The 22,998-nt window shown below is 40.1% G+C and overlaps 1 protein-coding gene across 1 annotated transcript; it reads right to left on the reverse strand.

Moving 5' to 3' along the window:
- Window positions 1–612: 612 nt before the first annotated feature.
- Window positions 613–22,054, reverse strand: LOC112566079 (neuronal acetylcholine receptor subunit alpha-7-like). Its single transcript, XM_025242024.1, has 10 exons — window positions 21,817–22,054; window positions 15,190–15,340; window positions 8,228–8,391; window positions 7,610–7,764; window positions 7,177–7,414; window positions 5,885–6,104; window positions 5,462–5,548; window positions 5,319–5,326; window positions 5,100–5,219; window positions 613–4,555 (listed from the first exon to the last, which is right to left on the reverse strand). The coding sequence occupies exons 3-10, from the start codon at window positions 8,306–8,308 to the stop codon at window positions 4,190–4,192; spliced, it is 1,275 nt and encodes a 424-aa protein (XP_025097809.1). The 5' UTR covers window positions 8,309–8,391; window positions 15,190–15,340; window positions 21,817–22,054; the 3' UTR covers window positions 613–4,189.
- Between the last annotated feature and the right edge of the window lie 944 nt (window positions 22,055–22,998).

Raw genomic sequence — 22,998 nt, forward strand, 5'->3', positions numbered from 1 at the left:
CTGGCACTCAATACAGCAGCTGCTCCTGCGTCCTCTCATCTGGAAGGCTTCCAAACAATTTGGACCTCAATTTACAGCTCGTCAATAAATCAGGAGAAAAAAAAACTTTCTCGTGTTTGCCATCGCGGTCAGGTCGTTAACTGAGGCATTATCAGACAGCATCACGTGTCAGTGTGGAATATGGCGGTAAGGGAAAGGAGATAGGGGACTGGGGACAGGACAGAGGGGAGGGGAGAGGGAAGAGGGAAGAAAAGAGAAATGAGGACGAAGAAGAAATAAGTGTGACAAGGACATTAGTGCTGAATAGAATAATTTATATCTTTAGATCGATATTAAAGAATTTTTCTGAACAAGAAGAAAGCTTTAATTAGGATTTTTAAAAAGTTGTTAAAGCACATGCGTTTGTTCAGTTCTCATCCTTCTTTGCAGAACGAGCGATCAGATATATCTACTTTTTTTTTTATCTCGTTTAGTTTTGTTTTTCTAAGACCGACCTAAAAATGCATGGATGTGAGTTAAAAAGAGGTCCCTGAGCTCAGATGCAGACAGACCATGGTACAAGTGAAGAAAATGAAAATGAATTTTAAACTGAAGAACATAGGAATAAGATGATTCGATGATACACACATTTTAATCAAAAAAGCGTATTTTCAGGACACGGATCACAAGTGTAACAATATAACAATAACAACGCCGTTCAAGAACAAAACTCAACCTTATGGTCAAAGTTTAAAACAGCTAATACAAAATGATTGCAGAAAAGCTACATGTCAAACATAATTAGCAGGCGAGGGCATTAAGCGTCGTCATGGTGATAAGTTTAATTAAGCGATGTACGATGTTGGACTGATAGTCATTTCCAAGAATGCTTAAGCCGCTCATTGTTGTACATATTATACATAGTTATAACAGCAATGTGTTCGAAATTCCAAGGCTTCGATATTTGTGTGATAATAAACTTCCCGAGGAGTGTGTGGATGCTCAGTTCATTGAGATGTTGACTGCGTTTCTATATAGTCATCAAAGCATTACTACTACTGGCCATGGGATTAGACAAGGATATCAGTGGACTTGGTACCCCCAAAAGATCCAGATATCTGAAAGTTTCTGCTCAGTACACGTGGATGGTAGAAGACAATGAAAGTGAGTTATTTTACAAATACTGTTTTTGAAATTCCTGTGTGAGATCAATGTCCAAAGAAAGAAATAATTCTAAAACTATTTATAGTAATTTCTTTAAAGACAGTATCTTCCTTACAGAATAAAGGCTAAAAGCTTATCCCTAATATTCATCAAAGGACTAATTGTATGGATGTCAAATACTTTGGTAAGATCCACAATTGTTGCACAGGTTCCTACAATCTGAATCTGACCGCCTCTTACTACCGTGCTTCCGTGATGGACGTCCATCGAGTGTCAGTTCAAATATGTCATACGAACGATGTTGATAAGATAAACTCTTCTATAATTCTGCTTGAAATAAAATGAAATAAAATGTAAAACTTCATTCTGAATTAAATCTAAGGTAGTCCTAAGCAAATGCAAATGCAAAAAAAAAAAAAAAAAGCCGATAATGAATCTCATGTCGTATGGAATCCATACAAAGGTTATTCAGTAAAATGTAGGCACAAATGTTACATCGAAACACTGAAATAACAAAATCACCGATGTATAAACCACGACAACATTTTATAGAAGTATGAATGTCAAATTATTAGTAAAATCGTAATTGAAATTGTTTCATACACAACGAGAACATAACAATGTGCAAGAAAGCTATTTAACAAGAAGTGAAAAAGTAAAGTGTAAAAGGCAATTGTTTGTTTTGAACATGTATAAATGCTTTCATTTTAAGAGGAAAGCTAGAAAACGGATGATTCATATTTTACAATTTGTATTTCCCAAATTTATATTTTTATACATTCTCTTTACAACATGTGAGATATTCTAAGATCCAGTCTGAACACTTTACCTGAAAAAAAACTATTCTTAAAAATGCTCTGCTTGAGGCTACACTTAAGGCATGTTTTTGGAACAACAGCAACAAACAAACAAACGTTGCTTGACAACACCACTTGACCCCTTGACCTTTCTTTGCCCATGAAGTGTCCACTCCAGCATCAAACCCATTCATTCGTAACTTCCAGTCTCACGACCACGCTGACAAACACTTCAAAAAACTTTGTTTACATTGTGAATCAACGGCGCTGATGTGCATATGTCATTTTCTTTTTACATTTTTATTTCATCTGCTTTTAGCAGATGCCATTAATATTCTCGGCGTTTTCAGATGCTGAACTGTTATTTTCTTGAAATAAAATGGTATTTTTAAGTCAAGCTTGGATTGTGTGAATAATATTTTGATATGCGCCCTCTGTAAAAAGCCATTTTGTGTGTCACTGATTTCATAGGATAAAGCCAAAATCTTTATTAACAAAGTGTAAACAGAGAGTTTGCAAAGATCTTTTGATAACAGTCTATCACTAGATAAAATAATCATGTTTTTAATTAATTGACTCTGCTTGCTTTCTTACTTTCATCATCAGGGCTACTTAGCTGTGCAAAATGAAAGACTACTTAAATTGTAAAATTGAAGTTCGATCATTGAAACATCTTATTATTGACATTATCCCGATCGGTATGTAAAATGTAAAAACGACAGATGTATTCCCAAGTTTTATTATACACAAAGACAGTTTGTTGGTACAGAAGCACAGGTCGGCTGTTGCAGACTGTCATGATGGCTTGATGGTTGTAGCTCCAGACATTCTACTCTACACAAGACGAAAGTCAGTGAGTTAATATGACCACAGACACTAAATATTGGACAAAGTATTGTGCGAAAGCCCAGTCTGCGTGAGAGAAACACGTGAAACTATAACATGTAAATGTCACAGGATTCACTAGTTTCTAAAGATGCCAATGAAAGCCATATTTACATTCAATTTACAGTCCAACAAACCATAAGGTATGTATGTAACAGTTGGAGATAAATAGTCAACACAAACGCATGAAACTGTCGGGTCGAGTTGGCATTGACTACATCCTAGACTCTCAATATACTCGTACACAAGTATAAACAAAATGATATTATACTAGACAATAGATTGAACTCGATATACACTGGCATGACAAAAGTTGTCTTATTACAAAACTTTGTCGAGCGCAACTCATGAAGCAAAGTCAAAATATTTTTAGAGAAACAATTAGGGTTTTGTCTCTGTACGGAAGAAACCCTGACCCTTTAGGAAAGAAACTACTGGTTAAGACTACATCGATGATGAAAGAAAAGAATCGAATATAAAAAAAGATAATGAAGGAAAGATGGAAGATCGATAGATGGAAGAAAATAATACTAATTAATAGATTATTTACAAAGCGCACCTTCCGCTTGACAAGTGACTGAACGCTAAACCGTAACAAGAAGAGAAAAAGTTAAATAAAATAAATAGATGTTAAAGAATGAAAGACAAAAAAATGTATGTAAAGATGACCAAAACTCGAACAATTCTCTACCAACCCTCTTTTTTCTCAAAATTGGAGAAAATTACATTGATGTAGGCATTAGGCTAATTCGTGACACACTCTTGACATGTTTGAAGTGTCTCTTCTCCACACACCCCATCAATCTAGAATAAAATGAATTCGGGGTCCTTCCCACTCACGCCATGGTGCAGGAGGAAAGATTTCAACTGTCAAAGCAAATACCGGCACACAAAAAGTCACGTGAGAGTTACGTTGTTTTTACGGCATTCTCCGATTTCTTTGATTCACCCCGTGACCCTTATTTCTCTTCTCTAGGATTGTCTCAGCTTTCTTGCTTTCGATTCCTTCTCTCAGGTTTCATGTAAATAATTCAGTGGCCGTTTGTTATTGACGCATTCTGTCTTCATCTCCATGGAAAAAATGAGAAAAAAGTAATAAAACCTCACTGAAACCCTCCTTTCTTCCTTCATGATAGATGCTGTGCCCGAATACCAATCTTTATGTCGTAATGTCCTCCTGCTGCGGCTATTTATTTCAACATTACTGGCCCTCACACGCACGTCCATATAACTCAACAAAATTTATAACCGTGTGCTGAGCCACAAATTTATTCTTTTGGGGGATCGAGCGGGTAGGAGGGGTCCACGTACAACAGTCTTGTCGAAGAAAGAAAGAGAAGCAGCTTCGCCACCCTTCCTGTTCTTCAAGCCAGCACGATGACCGCGCACATGAGGTATATGAGGAGAAAGACGAAGAACAGCAGACGATCGAGAACGAGGCCGACGAGACGCCATTCGTTGATGACCTCAGTGCGCGAGTCCTGAAGATGCGCTCGAGCCGTCAAGAGATGCAGCTGTCGGCTGACCTCCTCGACCTCACGCTCCAGCCTGGGGCTGCAGCGCATGTCCATGGCCGCCGGCTGGTCCCGCCGGTCGCAGGTGACTGAGGACGTGGTGAGGGACGTCTTGGGCTGGTCCAGTCCGCGCATGGAGATGGTCTCCAGGTCGTTGAGCAGGTAGTAGGTGTCGGAACCGAGGCACACCAGGCGTTTCAGGCTTCTCAGGAAGATCTGCAAAAAAAAATAAATAAATAAATAAATAAATAAATAAATAAAATTAAAAAAAAGAAAAAAAGAAAAGGTGTCTGGATGTTCTTTAGATAAATCAAAGCCAAACAATTCAACTTCCATAACGTTCAGAGCTGAGTTCACGGACAGTTGAATACTGAATGGGAAAATAGCAACAAAAATAAATGTCTCCAGTTCCGTTGTTACGGGGCTTTATGCATAATTTATTTCTTCAGTTATTTAGCAGGACCACACTTCTAATTCAATTTTCAACACTTTACTGCACATTTATTTTATTTATTTATTTTTTAGTTTGTTAATGATGGTGTGATTTCTCTTAGAAGCATTTTATTTCTGCTCAATAACCGAAAGCTGTGATCAGATAAGTGGTCTGACCTGTGTCATATGCAGATTTCCGTGGTCATAGCCTTTGATAACGCAGTTTATTATTCAGTTTATCATTTCTGCAAAGGGATTGATTGAGACTGAATGCGACTTTATTGTTTGCAACAAACTGCAGTTGTCGTGTATTGGCTTCTCCACTTACCCAGCGAATGGTGTCTGGAACTTTCCCTCTGCGCGGGGCTCTGCTGTGGAGGTTGAGGACGACCATGGAGGAGAGCAGGGCCAGAACGCTCCATAGCAACGACAGAGTGTAAGAAGAGACCTGGAGACAGCACGAGGGAACATTTCGGAAATACAACTGTTTCAAGTAATGACCAATGCAATAAACCTATTAAAAAGCAAGAATAATAAGTGATCATACATATCTTCCTGAATATTTATATAGACACAAATACATCAAAGTACGTATGTTTCAAACGTATATTTGTAAGATTTTCTCTTTTTAGGCAATAGTGTACCAACACCAGTTAGAGGCGTTTCCTGGCAACAAAACTCATCACTGACCTATGGCTGGAAGTTCAGCATGTGCGTTGGGCAGTACGTCCTGCAACTTGATGATGAGCAGCAACAACAGCGCCATCAGGATAGAACCTGCAGTGGGATGAGTCAAAGGTTAGTAACGGTCACACTTCATCAAAAATGTTCCTTTCGAACTCTACATAAGGCAAAGAAGCAGAGGGTCAAACAAGCAGATAAAAAATAGAAAGAAAGAAAGAAAATATGAAAATAAAGATAAAGATAACAAAGAATAGGAAATGATGGAGAGAACAAAGCACCGAACAAAAATAAAGGAATTACAGAACAATTTCCAGGCAAAAGTTTAAATTTCATCAATTCGTGATAATTAATGTGTTGTAGGGAAGAGGTAGTCACTACCTATCGGTTAAGTTCCAACCGGACATCACTGAAGGTTTGAGCAGGACTCACCCAGTGTGATACGCTCGGAGGAGTCTGGCGGAAGCAACATGTGGAAGGGCACCAGCAGACCAATCAGAAGTGCGGGAATGATGAACACGTGCACGTAAAACAGTGGATTTCGTCGCAGTGTCAGGGTTACGATGAAATCCGGGAAACTCTCCAGACAGCAGGAGTAATATTTACTTCGGATTTCCGCTTCTCGCTTCACCACCGTCCATTCATTGTTCGTCTGAAGCAAGTACAAGTGGCTGGATGTGAATATTTTGTTGTTGTTGTTGTTGTTGTTGTTATTATTATTATTATTATTATTATTTAAACTATTAAAATAATAAACATTCCTGACATAAAATTAAAATACTGATAAGGCATAGTCAATAGGCTGGTCTAGAATAAACTCTAAAATAAACCTTTACCAGGAAAAACAAAGATATATATATATACTTAGCACCGTACATCACCAAAGACGACGCTAAAATATCTTTACAAAAAAAAAAAGATTTAAAGTAGGTTAAAATAAACAAGATAATCAAAAGATAGTACCGACTACTATTCATTTCTTCCGAAGTATTATTACTACTGCTACTACCACCACCACACACTACGTCCACAAGAACGTCTTCAATAGGAAGACTGTGGATACCCCGTCAACCCCTGTTACCTCCTGTTCAAACCGAGATGATAGTGGAATCAGACCCAGACTCCAGTGGCAGTCATGACTCAGAAAACATCAGAATGAAGTCCAGTGACAGAACAAGACATCAGACGAGACATAAAGGTAGACAGCAGTCTTCTTAACTCGTCCGTCCTCAAGTCCTTCAGGGTACCTCGAATCGGAGTCACACGATCTCCAGGTTTTTAACCACGATGGGCATCTCGTTGAATCAGTGAATGTGTTTCGTTTAAGTAAATTTTTTTACAAAGTCAGGCGAGGTAACCCTTCTTGTGAAAATTTTCTCCAGCGACTACTCAAAGTCGCAATGTGATTGGTCATGACGTCACCATAGAAGGTAGGGCATCGAGGGTTAATTGACTGTTTAGATTTTATTTTCATGGTTGTCATTATTGCCAGTCATGTTCAAGAGAAGATAACTTTGTACACACTATTATTAAATATAAGTTATACATACTGTGAGGGCTGGAATGATGTGTAAGGGTTACAACGATGCTTTGATCACAAATTGCAACACGCCGACTGTGACTCTCATTTTTTTAAAAGGCTTCATCGAGAAAAGCATCTGTTCTATCTCTATCATCCAAGACATTAATCTAGTCATCTTCCGACTGTTATTTACGTCTCTTACCGCCTCGGACTCGACCTTAAAAGCAGCTCCCGAGTTGTCTCCCCACAGGCTGAGGTTGAGCTGGTTGCCATGATGGGTCCAGCTGGCGAAGTAGAGGGCGCACTGCTGCTCGTCAAACGGAAATGTGTGCAGATCGACGCGACAGATCGTGCGCAGGCGCAGAGGTGCAAACCATATCACGTGACCGGAAGCGAACACCGACACGGTGGTGTCAGCCAAGTTCTTGTCTGTGTCCAAACTGCCGCCAAAACAGAGATAAAACCGCAAATTATTCTCGAAAGAAAGTGACAAAACTGTGTACGACTGTCACGTGACTGTCTCCTAAACCTGTCACACGACTGTCACGTCAGGTTAGCGTAGCAAGCACTTCATGTGGAGTTGTCCTCCCGCAAGGGTAGTCAAGCTGCACGGGTAGAGCTCCCCCTAGACCTACCTGTTATATGGAACAATGTCCGGCTTCCACACTTTGCTGGAAGGCACTCTGACCTCCGTGACGTCAGCATACTGAGTGTAGTTCCACTCCAGGCGGAAGTCGTGCCACGACTGCATGATGATGGCGTACGTCTCCAAGACCTCGTCCTCTTCATTCTGCAAGAAAAATGACTTTTTTGGAACGCGATAACTAAAATCAAAACGAGAATTTCTTAAAATTTAAACGCAATTTAATGTTATAACGTTAATTACAGTCTTGTGAATATTTGTCAAGAAAACACCTAGGTGTCCGAAGAGTTCATGTATCGCCAACGCCTTTTCTCAACGGCGTGTTTGTCTTTCCCGTTATCCTTGTCATTCCACAGTCCCAGTCATAATTTTACCTATTTGCAGGTAGTTAGTGTTGACCAAATGTTGTATATTATAAAAGTCATCCACAAACAAAAAAGTTTTGAAGACCTTGACATACAATTTTGTCAAACTTGGGCAAACGTTCAACGACCTCACTCCAGGTTCAACACTCGGCAACACCTGGCATCGAACACCACGTCATAGGAATAGCAGGACATAGCAAAAACAATCATTAGCATTAGCAGTAGCATGGAAAACAATAGCTTACCAGCTCTAGGATGTTGAGAAGATCCAAACCCACGGACACTTGGATCGCCTCCGTGTGGTTGTAGTACGGTCGAACATTCATGTCATAATTCTGGAAAAGACTCTTGAGTAAACTTTGCTCAGCATCCAGAGTTGCGTACTCGGTTGTGTTCCACGCATTTCCTTCTGCAACCAGAATAAACCCTCAGCTTTGAGCTAGAAACTATAATGAAAACAAAGAGTGGAACAAAGCAAAAAATAAGTTGTTACTTATTACATGAATAAAGAGTGAATGAATGAATGAGAGGAAGTTACAAAGACAAAACTAACGGGTGCCTGCAGTTTGTCCACAGCAGTCGTGGTTGTGAGAAGATGAAGGAGGAATCAAAAATGGTCTTTCAAAGCATAAGAAAGAAAATGGAAGAAATCTGAATTGGTCTCAAGAGAAAGGGATTTCACAGAACTCTTTGATGAGCAACCCTAGAGATAACTTATAAAGATCTTACAGAACTGGAAGCTCAGAGAAAAAAGTAAGAGAATAACAAGATTAGCTGAAAGAACCTAAAGAATTTCAGAATGTAAGCTAATGGCAAAGGGATTTTATCTACATGATGAGGCTTTGGTAGTTTTTAAATCACAGAATCCGAACAGAACTCAAAGGTTGCAGAAGCTGCTTCAGTTTACAAGGTCAGGGTACGATTACTTTTTTTTCTTTAATCAGGAATTACATTTGCCTAACTTTTAACATTTTCTTATGTAAAATAGATGTAGCACATTCTTGATGCCTTATAACCCAGGATTCTCTCGTTTTAAAGTACCTGACAATGTCGCAGTGACGCCTGTCAGTACATTTACAGTTTGTATCTCAGTTCAGACTTTACAAGTATTTCATTATTTTATTTCATTGAAATTATAAATGGTACCAAAGTGCAGCAAACTATCTCCACCTTTAAGTCTTGCTACAATCCACCAAAATCAGATTGTAATGAGAGAAAGGTCATCGACCAGTTTGCTTTCATTGCACTAACCACGACTTCTAATACCGCTAATTTCGCAGTTCATTTATTAAAATATTTAAAATAAACTATTAACACCATAATCACATTATGCTTTTCTTTTGTAGTTTTTTTTTCGCTCCAGTAGTAATTACCTCAACATCATGATAATCAGTAGGAGGTATCGATATCTAGTATTTCACTAATATTAGTCTTCTGATGATTTCCTGAAATGTATCCTCTTGTCTGCAACTATGGCCGCATAATGCCAGGGGGTCAAGGCAACAACAACATTCAAAACATGGTAAAAGCTACTGGGAAACATTATTTGCAATTAATGGTGTCGAAATTTGAAGGTATAACAACAAAACAACATGAGAAAAAAAAGAAGAAATAAAAGAAGATGAAGAAGAAAATCACAAGAATATTAAGAAGTACAAGAAGACAAAAAATGGCGATCTTTCTCTCTCTGTTTTCGTTGATAGCCAAGACAAAGGATGGTTTTTGTTCTTTGAGTAATGGGGGAGAGCACTGTGCAGGGCTCAGGTGACGTAACTCCAGCACAGCAGCCTTAATGTCCAGACCAGCAGACTTGGGATTCCAAGGTCTGGAAAGTCCAGGGACAAAAACTGTGGTGACGACCCTGAACGTGATCCGCCGGCTGATGGGGAGACACGGCGTCTAACAGGTTTTCCCAGGCTCAGCCACGTCCTGCTCTTCCTGACCTCCTTGTGGAAATGAAGACAGACAGACGAGGTTTTATGTCTGACCAGACGGTTTCCTATACCTCTGGGCGTCGATCTCGTCTTCTCATTTAATTAGTGCTACCTTGATCAGGCATCTCTTAACTAGTTTCTCGACAAGGTCAAAGTGCACAAAGCAAGACGTTCTCGTTGTCGGTGAACTACGACTTCAGTTACATTGTTTCCTCGGAAAAAATTCCGAGTAAAACTAGAAAATGTTGTGTCAACTAATTAAGTTTTCCTGTTACTGCACGCGATCATTTTTTTTTCCTTTTTCTTTCTTTTCATTTTAGACAGGAAAATGGTAAAAAAATAGGGTGGTGGAAGGATGTGTGTTTTTAATTTTTTTCTAAAGTGTGTACTCACGATCGAGAGAAAGAGTTTGTTTACTTGCTTGCACGTGAAGGGGTGTACAATGGCAGAAGGTGACGAAAGAAATGGAAAGGTGACAGGGATAACAAAAACGAATGACGATAGAGGAAACAGTGAGCATGAAAATAGATAAAATTGTTCATACACATATATACTTTCACTTATTTGTTTCACAATACTTATCTTTATTTAATTATAAAATGTTTTTCATTACCGCAGTCACAAAACGACAACGAATTAGGACGACGAAGATTTGCACTTCCAGAAAAGCATAATAATAATAATAATAATAATAATAATAATAATAATAATAATAATAATAATAATAATAATAATAATGGAAAGGAAATTTCAGCAAGAAAACACAATTTTGTCAGCTTCCTCTGTGAGCCCCTGACAAATAGCCCGGGGTAGGGTGGTTCAGCGACCTCGAAATTTTTTTTCAAACTTCCTTATCTACGAGAATGTCTGAAATGTCAACAGAGACGTTAGGAGGCAGGAAAGAAAAGAAAAATAACGACATTATCGTCGGCAGCCGAGGTGCGTACGACGCTCGGATCACTTTACGTCACAAGACAAGTTCTTGGCTTTGCCATCGATCAGCTGCCAGCCCTGATTCCAGTGACCTCGCCAAACCAACGGCTGTCAAAACAGGTTGCATGACACTTGTAAGAATTATTGTTTTTCTTTTTTCCTGATATTAGTTTTCTTTTCTTTTTTAAGTTATTATTATTTTTTTTAAAATTCTCCCTGAAAACTTTTTCAACACTTTTGTGGTTATTTTGTGATAAGGTTCAGAACGAGTTCATGTCATCTTTAATAAGTTATTTGTTCTGAGTTCAAGCCAGTTGGCACGTTCTTCTTCCTTTTATATTTAAGAATTTAAGCTTAAGAATTTATTTGGAAGTGACATTGGACTAGGAAGATAGTGATGGTTACAATTATTACGGTCTTCACATTCACGGACGCACACTCGAAGGCTTACAACACACACACACACTGCCGGCTATAGAAACCAAGGAGACGAATAACTTTCTGTTCAGACGAGGACGAGTGTTGGCTTGACATTTAAGGTAATGAAAGGTCTGTTTGCCTAACTTCTTTTACAGAAGAGCAAAAGCAGTTGTAGTGCATGCAATGTCCATGACATGATCCAAGGAACACCAGGACCTAGTAACAAGCCATTCGCTTCAAAAGTAAAGTGAGAGCACATCCGTGTAAACATGATGCTAACAAGAAGCTGCTGCCAAGACAGTGACGAATTATTTGGACATTGTTATCTCAGAACTCACCGACTTTCAACAAGAAATCAATCTGAAGAGACGGGAGGCCACCTAGTTAACATCAAAGAGCGCGGGAAGACCTTGTAAAGAGATTCCACTATCCAAGCCATCGAGAACTTCCCCAGAGTTTTGCTGAAGCCTGTGTTTTTACTTTCCACAAGTGAAAAAATGGATCTTTTAAGCCTATTTTATTTTTTAAGCCGATCAAAGTGCAGTCTGATCTCGTACAGACCTGTAGGCTACCGACGGGGAAGGTAGCAAAACGAACAGATGTATGTCTACATGTCCTACTTCAACACTTTCCCTGCGGAGACCACGTGTCATGGAGTCACGTGCACACTTGACAGCAAGTGATATATTGTGAGAAACTGCATTTTGATAACAACGCTGATATATGGTTTTTTTTCTTTGTGTGCTTTTTTCTCTCTCCTCCTAATTACCTTCCTGCCTTTTTTGATTTATTACTTTCTATCTCTCATGTACGCGAGCTCACCTGTGTGCACCGAAGAAAAAAAATTCATATTTTAGACAATATTTGAATTTTTGTTTGCTTAATTATCAACATCATGTAAAAATGTATCCAGTATGTGACAATATATCACCGACTAGAAAGACGGTTAGGTTCACAAAGTTCGTGCACTCTCATGTCACATAAAAGAAGTTCCACTGATTACAAGTCCTGCGAACTGCTGCACTCAGTCTATCGACTTTCATGAGGTAATCACTCCATCATCGAACGGTCTCATGGGGATCAAAGCTATTACCATGTATTACCAATTAAAGAAAGGAACAAAAACAAACCTTAAAAAGGCGCACCAAGCTGTCTTTTATGTTCTGATAGGTTTTAGGGGAAAAAGTGTTAATGGGTTTGGAAGATTTTGGATCGGTTTGAGGTCTCTCGGAAAATGGAAGTGACGTTGTCTAGGAGATGGGGAGAGAGAATTCAGCAACCCTGTAGTGAAAAGGTTTTTCGTTTAGGTTCATCTGGTGTATTCGAGATATTTTTACGTGAGTGCTGCTGTCTAAGATGTGGAGCTTTTTCAAAACCAATTTCAAACTACCGACACAAAAGATATGTTTCATGTCGAGACATCTGTTGACATTAGAAGAGATAGTTAAGTGGCGAAGGACTTTATCACAACTCCTCTCACCCCTAACCCAAACATTGTGTGTTACGAGTAGACAGTCCTACGGAAAACTTACCGTAAACTCTTTCACTGTCAGTCCAGGAAATACATTACAAGAAATATAGGGTTTCCATAAACAACTACCCCTAAAACGTTTGGATACAGTTCAACTTTTCAATTGACCAAAGAATATACAAGTAAATATAAACAAAAGTAAACAATAGTCTAGCCAGGCTTGCAGACATCTCTACACAGCCTCCCACCTGGATGTGGATCTGTATTTATATAGAGAAGAAGAAGAACCGCCATGATGCCAGATGCTCCTCATCAAGATTGTTTACTTGATTGTTTACCCCTACAAATCAGAGTTCGCACCACTTGTACTTTGTCCATGAAGACAGGGTGTGCGTTGTCTAAAACGTCTTGGTCATAATGACAGTGTCAAAGACATTTTCCTTTCGTATTTTAATTATGTGTTGTATATTTATAGATAAATAAATTGTATCATATTCTTCGAGTATCCCTATGGAAACCTTTTACTTAACAGTGTTCTTACTTACAGTTTGCATCGATCTTTGAAAGGGTTGGAGACAGTGGATTACTTGCTGATTATAATTGTCTCAAAAATAATGACATGTACCTCAATATACAGGCATACATACACGCTGTTGCAAACATACAGACAGACAAGTAGTATCTTTAAGAGGAGTTATCTAAATTCCTAAAGCATTTCTTTCTTCTCAGTACAGATACAAGAGATCGCGTTTCCTATGTCAGATATTATTTTTCTCCATGAAGCTGTAACAGATCTCGACTCCTAAATCGTTATTTTTCTGTAAGAATGAAATGTTGGGTCGTGTGTAATCCAGTCTTCTTTCACACATACAACACAATGTACGTGCTGTCTTTGGGTGTTTTTTTTCTATATTTCTTTCCTTTTTCAATTTTTTTCTTGCCACAGACTGGCCGAGACGTAAACAAGGAGGATTTACGATTGCGTGTCTCACAGACATTGTCGCACTCCAGTCTCGTCGCCATCTGGGTCAAGCCATTATGAAATCCTCTGTCGTGTATTCAGGTCGTTTCTTACACGACTGTGCGTTCCGTTTCCCTGAGGCGTCCGAAGTTAAAAACAAACAAACAAAACTCTAAGATAAAATAAAAAGAGAGAGTCAGAAAGAAAAAAAAAACTGCTCAACAACTTGTTTTTTTCTTTTTTCAAGGATTTTTTCCATCTGTTAAGATTCACACACGCTCATGTCCAATATGTCAGTGCATACCACACAGATCCCTTATCAGACGTTATAATTACCTGACATTACCGGATTACCTGACATTACCGGATTACCTTACATGCAGAACCCGGTGACAGCTGCATCACCGTACAACCTTTGCTGCGGATCGCATAAGTGCATCTTCCGGACACGGGAGGGGCTCGCGCCGTACCGCAGGAGGGAATGTGGAGGGGGGGGTAGACGGGAGGGTGCAGTGGAAGGGGGACGAGGGCCAAGCGGTTAGGGTAGGGTGACTCGAGACTGGGTGCATTTGATTACCTTAATGGACGCGAGCGCCGCGCTGTCATAAAATCAATTCGCCGAAAATTCACTTGACGGCCAGCTGCTAGGGGAGGTAACCGCAACAGGCCCTTGGCACCCTTTCTTCTGGACGGAAGTAGACGGAAGTTTGTCGTTCATTTTGTCCTCACCGCGTGCTGCTTGCCTGTGAACACGCAGCATTGCAGACGGACATTGTCTAAGTTCACATGCACCGTTTGTGAGAGTCTGGGGGCATACTTCCGGTGTACGATGTCGGGCAGAGAGAGCGATCAGAAGGTCTTCGCTTGCGTCTCCAGCTGTAGACTGCGGACCTTCAGCAGTCCAGAGGGAGGACGGCTAGTCGATGTCATTGAATTTCTTCATCTGTCTACGGTTTCGACGATCAATTTCGCTATAAATGCATTCGATTATCATTCTTCTCACAGGATCAGACACTGAAGTAGTTCAACAGCCAAACGTTTTACAAGTGCAATTGGAGACTCTTGCTTGGGACGGGATCATTCGAATTAACACATTTCCAAAGATTTCTTTATCAACGAAACAAAACTTATTGCATAGCGTGATAGAAGAGATACAAACAATAGTCCGAAAACAAAGAAATACAGAAATAAAAATATGTTCGACCTCTGGGAGATTGGAATCCATTTATTAGATACAGCCAACATCTCACGAACGACTGTTGGTCCCAACAAATCTCAAATTTCCAATTCCAACTACCCACGTTCATTACAAATCTCATTTGCTCACCACAAGACTCAGACAGTTGTGGTAATTCCCTACAGTCATCACAGCAGCGTTTTCAGTATCAAGAATTCCCTGTAAATAAGGAAACAGTCCCGAGGAATCACTGAAAAATGACTTGTAGACACTGAAGATGCTATGCAGACCAGATGTGTCTGTTCACTTACCGACTGCCACAAGCAGAAGCAGGATAGTTGTCGGAATGAAGATGCGGTGAGTGGCGTCCAGCCCTCGGCCATCTTGAGGTCTGGGTTCGGTTCCGGGCTGGCGACAACGAGCAGCTGCTTCCTCTGACAATCGCCTCGTCAACTGTCGCGCCTGAAAAAGTCAGGTTGGTAGATGGATTGTGGTCCTTGATAAATGGCAGTGAGTAATTAATTTACAGCACTGATTAAGATTGTCATTAAATAAGGTCATCTGAACCGACACACCGTCCAGGGCGCGTGTATGGCAAAGTTTTGTACGTGATGGTGAAATATAGAATTTGAAATATCTGATACTGTGTCATGTTTACAGTTTTATGGCTGACACACACACACACAATTTCTCTCGCACTTTTACAAACTATCAAGTGTAGTGTCGGGTTGTCCACGGTTTTCGTGTACCGTAGGTCTTACCAAAAAGCATGGCCATGTATTTCTTTTGTTATGCCTGACGGTCCATAGCTGTATTCCTGCATGTGAACAGAACGATATTGTTCATTTTTATATATTCTGCTATGCTTTGTTAATATTTTGACTGAACCTCTCCCAAGGGATAATGCAGAGATCAATGACATTAAAGGCATCAAGTGTCTTTGTTCTCTTCCCCAACTCCCTGTCCTAGGAAACTCCTTCAAGCTGCTTAAGTGTGTTACTAAAAGTTTGTTCTTTGTAGTAGAAGTACATTTCCCAACACACATCCATATCAACTTCATATAAAAGAAAACAATAACCCTGCTCACAAAAGGGTTGTTGATCTGCATTATTAAACCACCCACCTTCACAAACATGCAAACACACACACACACACGGATACACACTGTCTGTGTGTTTGTTTGTGTGTTTGTGTGTGTCTGTGTGTGTGTGTGTGCACGTTTACAAAACTTTCCGACATCCGCTGTTCACTTAACCGAAGCTAAAACACAGTTGTCATGATCAGTTGCGCATTCTCGTCGGAAATATAACACAACATAAACAAAGACAGCTGAAGCGATGAAGAGTAAATAAATTAGCAAATAATCCGACTTTCTCGCCGATCAATATCAGCTCCGTTTTCCTGCTCCACTCAATCGTTCCTCCCGGCCAGACACGAGTGTCGAGCTGCTCCCCATCCTCCTCTCCATCCTCCTCTCCTCCTCCTCCTCTCCTCCTCCTGTCTGCTTGCTGCCTGCCGCACCGAACTCACAGACTGTCAATACGCAATTTTCGTTTTGTTGCAGCAACTCCGATTGTCAGATGGCAGACGAGAACGCAAGGGCGCTGCCTTGACCTTTAAGGGCCCTTAAGTATATCCGGGTCAAAAGGTTAGCGGCAGACCCGCTGGTCTACGCACGGTGCCGACCACGACACTCGGTCTGAGGGAAAAAGCACTCAATGGTGCAAGTCCGTGGCATGAGACAGGCGTCATGTTCACATTTTCTTATCTTTCTTATTTTTCGTGTAGTTTTGTTCATTTTTTTAAGTGGATCGTCAAGATCAGCGACAGCAGAAACATAAACAACAATGTCAACATTTTGTTTGAGGTTTTCTTATCGAACACTTTTTCACTATGTTTTCTTTAAATTTAAATTTTAGAAAATGGAAAGAAAAGATAAATTTTATTTATTCGTTTGCACAGGTCATGGAAACTAGTTCGTTATGATATAAAGATTCACTTCTGGCAGATATGTATAAGATTGAACTGGACTTACGGTAAAATATTTTTGGCGAGGAAAACTTGAGTTGTGATTGTGAAGGGACACCTGACGTTGAGGCCGTGGACTTCTGATTTTGATTTTAATTAGGCAAAGTTTACTGTTTCTTAAATCTGCCATCAGGTCTTAGAAAGCTGGAAGCGGGAAGTGGACAGGAGAAAAGAATCTGAATTTAAAATTTTTGTTGAGTGGCCTTCGATCCTTTTCAAGGGAACAATGCAAACGCAATTCAATCAAGGATGCATACCAAGTTACACATCGACGGACACTGCATTGAATATCCAACTATCAGTTTAAAACTACTTCCTCGATCTCCTCATAGGTGTAATGAACTACTCTGACAGAATTAATTTTACTAACATTAAATAATAACTCTTTATAAACCAAGCCACGGGCATGTATGATATCTAACACATTTAAAATCAGCCTACACCTCCATGACCTGATTTTTTTTCATTTCAGTCTTTGGTTTAAGTTATAACTGTGCAACTTACCGCTTATTAACAATAACAATGAAACTAAACATTGGAGGAAAAAAGATTTACCTTATTTATTATTCTCCTAAGACATTTTAAGTAGCCAGTCAGTAAGTACTGATAGTAAATCTTCAAATATTTGAGCGGAAGCTTTAGGAAGTCCAGTTGTCCAGAAATGGAATCAGTTTTTGGCTTTTTCCTGGCAGAGTTAGCAGCGGGCAGCCAGGTACAGTTAGCAGTTTAGCTTTAAATTGAGCAGAAATCTGTCAGTTTTGGCTTTGCTGGCGTGTGATCACTGTTCTGTCTCCCATTAAGATGTATTTCCGTGCACACAAATACACAATTACTTCCCGACATTATTAGATCGACATCGCAGTTTGCTGGCACTGAGCCAGAAATATCGGACCTGGACAATGCTCTTGCACTTTATACCTTCAGTCTTTCGTGTGAGCTCTTATCTACATGGAAAACTACTCCTCCTCCTCGTCCTCCTCGTCCTCATCGTGATCATCATCATCATTTTATTCTAACGTCTAATTGTCAGTAGAAGGAACTGCACTTTTTCCGTCTGAGATGGCGATCCTGATCAAGAATATTATATTTTTGCACGAATAAGACTCTCTTGGGCAATAAGAACTTATTCATGGTCAATCTTTTTTTTTTCTAGCCATCAGTTCAGCTGTGTAAACTGCTATTGAATTAAGTTGGAATTCGTAAGGTAACTTTTTATATTTTGCCGCCTCTTAATTTTTTTTCCTTTGTTCTCCCGTAGATTCTGTGTGCCATGGGGAGTAAGGCATCTTGCAAGAAACTGGGAAACAACTTCATGTATTGTGTAAGGAAACTGCGCAATTACATCGGCAGGTTTCTTCCGGTGTGTGGCGGGAGCACAGTCTCCCTGCCATGGCCCCTCCCTAGTCCTCCAAAGTCTGAAACCCAGAAACATCGGAGCCACACGATGCCCTGACGCCAGGAATATTGACGAGGAGGAGTTTTGTACCTAACACACTGGCATAAAACAGCAGTAAAAGGAGAGAAAGAAACAGAGAGAGGAAGAAAAATGGAGAAAGAAAACTGTAGGAAGCGAAATAGAGAGATAAACTTTGACATTTGACATTTAACACTCGACTTTAATGTCCTTAGTCATGGCAAGAAGGAAGGATCAAGCGTAATATGAGAGTGTATGCTAGCAGGGTACATATCCTGGATAAATATAAGAATGGACATTTTCGTTACTTTGAAACCCGAGAGGATATTTGTGACACCGAGAAACCAAGATTTAAAATGATTGTGTGCATTAATTCATTAAACTCAGGACATCGCGAGAAGACCGTTTCCAAAACATTCACAGACCATTTACAGAACATCTACAGACCATTTACCTTGCACAAAGGACAGATGAGATAAATACTGACTGGAGGAGCAAAGATATCTGATCGAAAGTAGGCAAAGCTTACGGTTATACATGGATTGTCAAATTTCCTAAATCTGCCACCAGAGCCGAGGTCAGACAATCTTCGAAAGGGAAAGTGGAGAAGAGACGAAAGGAGATGAGACCGGGACGAGAGAAGACGCGGCTTTGGTGAGATCTCATCAATCCTCCGGCTCTCCTCCAGTCCCTAACACCTTGCTGATTCTGCCTGGCGCCAGACATTTGTTTATCAGTCTATCTCATTTTCTCTTCCTGTGTAACTGTGTGATTGTGTGATTGTTACTGTGTGACTGTGACTGTGACTGTATGATTTGTAAACTCATGGCTACCATATCAGCATTTAAAAAAAAATAAAATAAGGAATTATGTGAACAAATACAGTAAATAAATAGCTATGATAATGGAAAAAAAACCAAATGAAATAAGACTTTGGCTATGAATAAGCAGGTTTGTTCATCTTTCCATGGTTTGTAACGGTATTTCTTATGTATGTAGTCACTTCCGGTTGTAGAGTGGCGACACGATCAAGAACTCCATATTGCGAGCTCGTGAGTGTACTTCCGGTTTTCTCATCGAGATTAACTGGAAACGTCATCTCTACTAGGGTACTAGCATTATAAGCAGCACTGCAATCATGTCGAGCTGGTTTCCCCGAAAAGTCATGTTCACATGCATAAAAAGCGCGAGAAAAGACAGAACACGACGAGGACTGTACGACAAAAACAAAAAATAAATAAATAAATAAAATAAAATAAAATAAAATAAAAGAAGACAGAACAGAGCGGCGACGACGGGTAAAATCGGTATTCAAATGTGTAGACGGGCTTAGTGTCTTTCTTTGTTCTATGTCTGTCATCAAGAGATTTAAAGGTCTACTGGATGCAATTTGTTTTTAATGGCTGATTAAAGCTCTGCACAGGACACTATTTCCTCCATGTCAGGGTAAAATATTTCACTCTGTTCTTGAGATAGATGCGTACAAATGACAAGCACAGAAAAAGGTCCTCAAGACAGACATCATGTTGGTACATGACTATTTTCATTTTAACCAATGGTGTGCTCCGAGACCATATCATAATTACGCATATCTGTGTACAAGCGTGACATCACATGTTTTACCTCTCTCTGTGCATGATGCTCTTTCGAGGCTTGTATCTCAAGAACTGAATTCGAGTACTCACTCACCTGTTGGGCTAAGCGTTAATAATATTAGAAACCAAAATTGCACTCCGGTAGTTGTTTAAGGTAAACTACATCGATGAATTGGCATCACCGCCAGAAATACTTCATTACATTATTAAAAACAATAAAGAAAACGAAGAGAGGGATAATTGAGTAAGTGAGGAAAAAATGATTAAAGATGAATAAAGAAGAAATAATAGACAACATTAAACAAAATCGGCAATGTTTTCTCATCATTTCGAGGAATCGAATCTCAACCATCCCCTCTCCGGTGCAGTGTAAACAATGTGGTCAAACTTTTATGATGAGTCGATTTCAAAGTCTGCGAGATTCTCATCTCAGCTCTTGTGCCGATTATGTGTACACAGGCCTTCATCTCTAAAAAAACTTTATTTTTTGAAGAAAAAAATGAAAATAATGAAGGAGAAGAAGATAGCACGGCTCAGTTATCTCTCAGTAAAAGTGCAGCTCCATCATTTTGAGGCAGGAACTCCATCTGGCAGTGTATAGGGCTAATGAAACTGCTGGAATGGCGTGCAGGAAGGGGTTCTCTCTGCCTCATGATACGGCTAAAATAACAAACTCGAGAAGCTTTTCTGTTGGAAACACTAATTGTGGCAGAGAGCAATCAAACTGGAGGGGGTCAAGAGGCCGGCGGGCTGGCATGCAAGTAGAAACCACTGACAGTCTGAGAAGCTGAAGGTCTAAAGACAGGAAGACTTGACAGAAAAGAACAAGGACATGGCATAAACACATACATGGATAAGAATAGAGACAGAGGAAAGTAGACAGAGAGAGAGAGAAGGGGAGAGAAGAAGAGAGAGAGAGGAGGATCGGTCTCCACAGCCAGTTTGATGTTAGGCAGATTTTTGTAGATGGGGAATGGTTTCTTTGCGGTCTGACATGCGGTTCGATCGCCATGTCAAAGCCAAAAGATTTTCAGGAATAGTGTTTTGCTGGAATTGGCTCGTCGTGTTTTTGCAGAGTAAATATGAGAGAAAGAGCGAGAGGTCCGGAAGTTTTAAGAAAGCGCTCAATGTTGAGCAGTTGCCAAGTTGTTGATGTGCAAAAGGCTGATGCACGGAGTGAGTGTGAGGCCTGCGTGCTTTTTAAAGTGTGTGTGTGTGTGTGCGTATGTGTGTGTGGGTGCGTACGTAAGTGCGTACGTACTTATCACCTTTTAAACATGCATGCATAAAAATAAAATGCTATGTCTATATATCACACGCGATTATAAATCTAACAATAGCTGTAATTTTCATTTTCTGTTTCTTTCTTTCCGTTTTCTTATAGAGCTCACAATATACAATTTATGCAATTTTCTTTTCTCTGCCTGTCTGCCTGCCTATCTGCCTGTTTATCTGTCTGTCTCACTCATTCCAAACTTATGTGTATTTGTGTGTATGCACGTGTTATGTATATGAGTACACATGCGTGTTTGTGTATATGTGTATGTGCTTATGTATATGCTTGTGCCTGTGTATATACGTATGCATATCTCTTTCTATATATGTATGTGTGTTTGTATGTGTGTTTGTTCGTCCACATAGCCTCTTTCTTATATATATATATATATGTGTGTGCATGTGTGTTCGTTCATATAGTGCTAGTGTTTCTTTCCATATACATCCGCTTACCAGCTCAGCAGTACATACATACAAAGCAAATACAAATAAAATTGCTAAATGATCCACAGAAACGACAGTGATGTCAGTCCACTTTCTGCTCACATCGACGCCCCCTTGCCAAAGTCCCGCTGATCATCTCTCCCCTTTCATCTCAATTTACCACAACAAGAAGTGCAGCTTACCTGTCAGCGGCGCTGGGTGTCACTGGCGGCAATGAAAGAGTCAAAGGGCGTCACACAGGTCATGAGCTCCGTGCATGTGCTCTACGTCACTGCCCCGACTGTAGTGGTCAGACTGCCCTGCAAACGATCTCCTTGCAGCTGACCGCCCGACCGAAGACTGCGCTGGCATGTGCCGCTCCCCCCCACTGGTGCAGGTCGCCCAGGCGGCGCGATGTTGCGAGGAGCGAGTGGAGCGACTGGAGCGAGTGGAGGCAGTTGGTGAGCACAGACCACGACGCCAGGCTGGCGCGTGCATAGCGCGTGCTTGGAGAGTCGCAGGCAGCTTTTCTTTCTTTCTATCTCTCTCTTTCTCTCAAAGACTGCTTTAATCGGTCAGCCAGTTAACTGCACTGCCAAGCTTTTGTGGATTGCTGACTACAAAGATTAATATATCCTCGAAGTGAAAGAAAGAAAGAAAGAATAAAACCTAGAAAAGAAAGACGGTGAAACGTTGGTCAACATTTAATTGGGACGAGAGGGATGATGATGATGATGATGATGATGATGCATCACGACCAAGATGCATCATTACTCTCTGCACAGACCAATAAGGATAAATGAAAGATAACAACCAGTGGACAGTGTGGTACTTATAGACACACTGAACAACAGAAAGATGAGGTACAAGGATAGAATGAAATGTAATGGATGAAGGTATGAAGGAATATTCTTGGCACATCCACCTTTCTGAAGCCCTTACAAAGCTGAGTTTTGTTTCTAAGCTTCAAAATTAGACTTTAGCAATCCTTTAACCCTTTCAGTCTAAGATCATTTTATAGTAATGGGATGTATGTCTAGTAGTAAAGACAGCACCGCTTGGGAAAAATATTGTGTGTACCCTATCCCTACACTGCTTCGATCATATCCCTTATGCCTCGGTAAGAGCTCGGTCAAATGTTCGTCACAGATGAAGGTCTCCCTCAAAAGGTCCCGTACTGTGTTGATCATAAATTCTTAGGGACAAAATTAAGTCTTTATTGTGTTAGACTTTCAACAGGAAGGTTATATATTTTCTGGGCTTTTTTATATTAGTCATGCTTCGATAACACAGACTGAAGGTCAATACAGCCCTAATTAGTCTAACATCTGTGATACACTCATCAAAGAAGATATTTTAGAAAAATGAAACAAGAAAAAGTCGGC

The sequence above is a fragment of the Pomacea canaliculata genome, linkage group LG6 (assembly GCF_003073045.1).
Source record: "Pomacea canaliculata isolate SZHN2017 linkage group LG6, ASM307304v1, whole genome shotgun sequence".
Taxonomy (NCBI): Eukaryota; Metazoa; Mollusca; class Gastropoda; order Architaenioglossa; family Ampullariidae; genus Pomacea; species Pomacea canaliculata.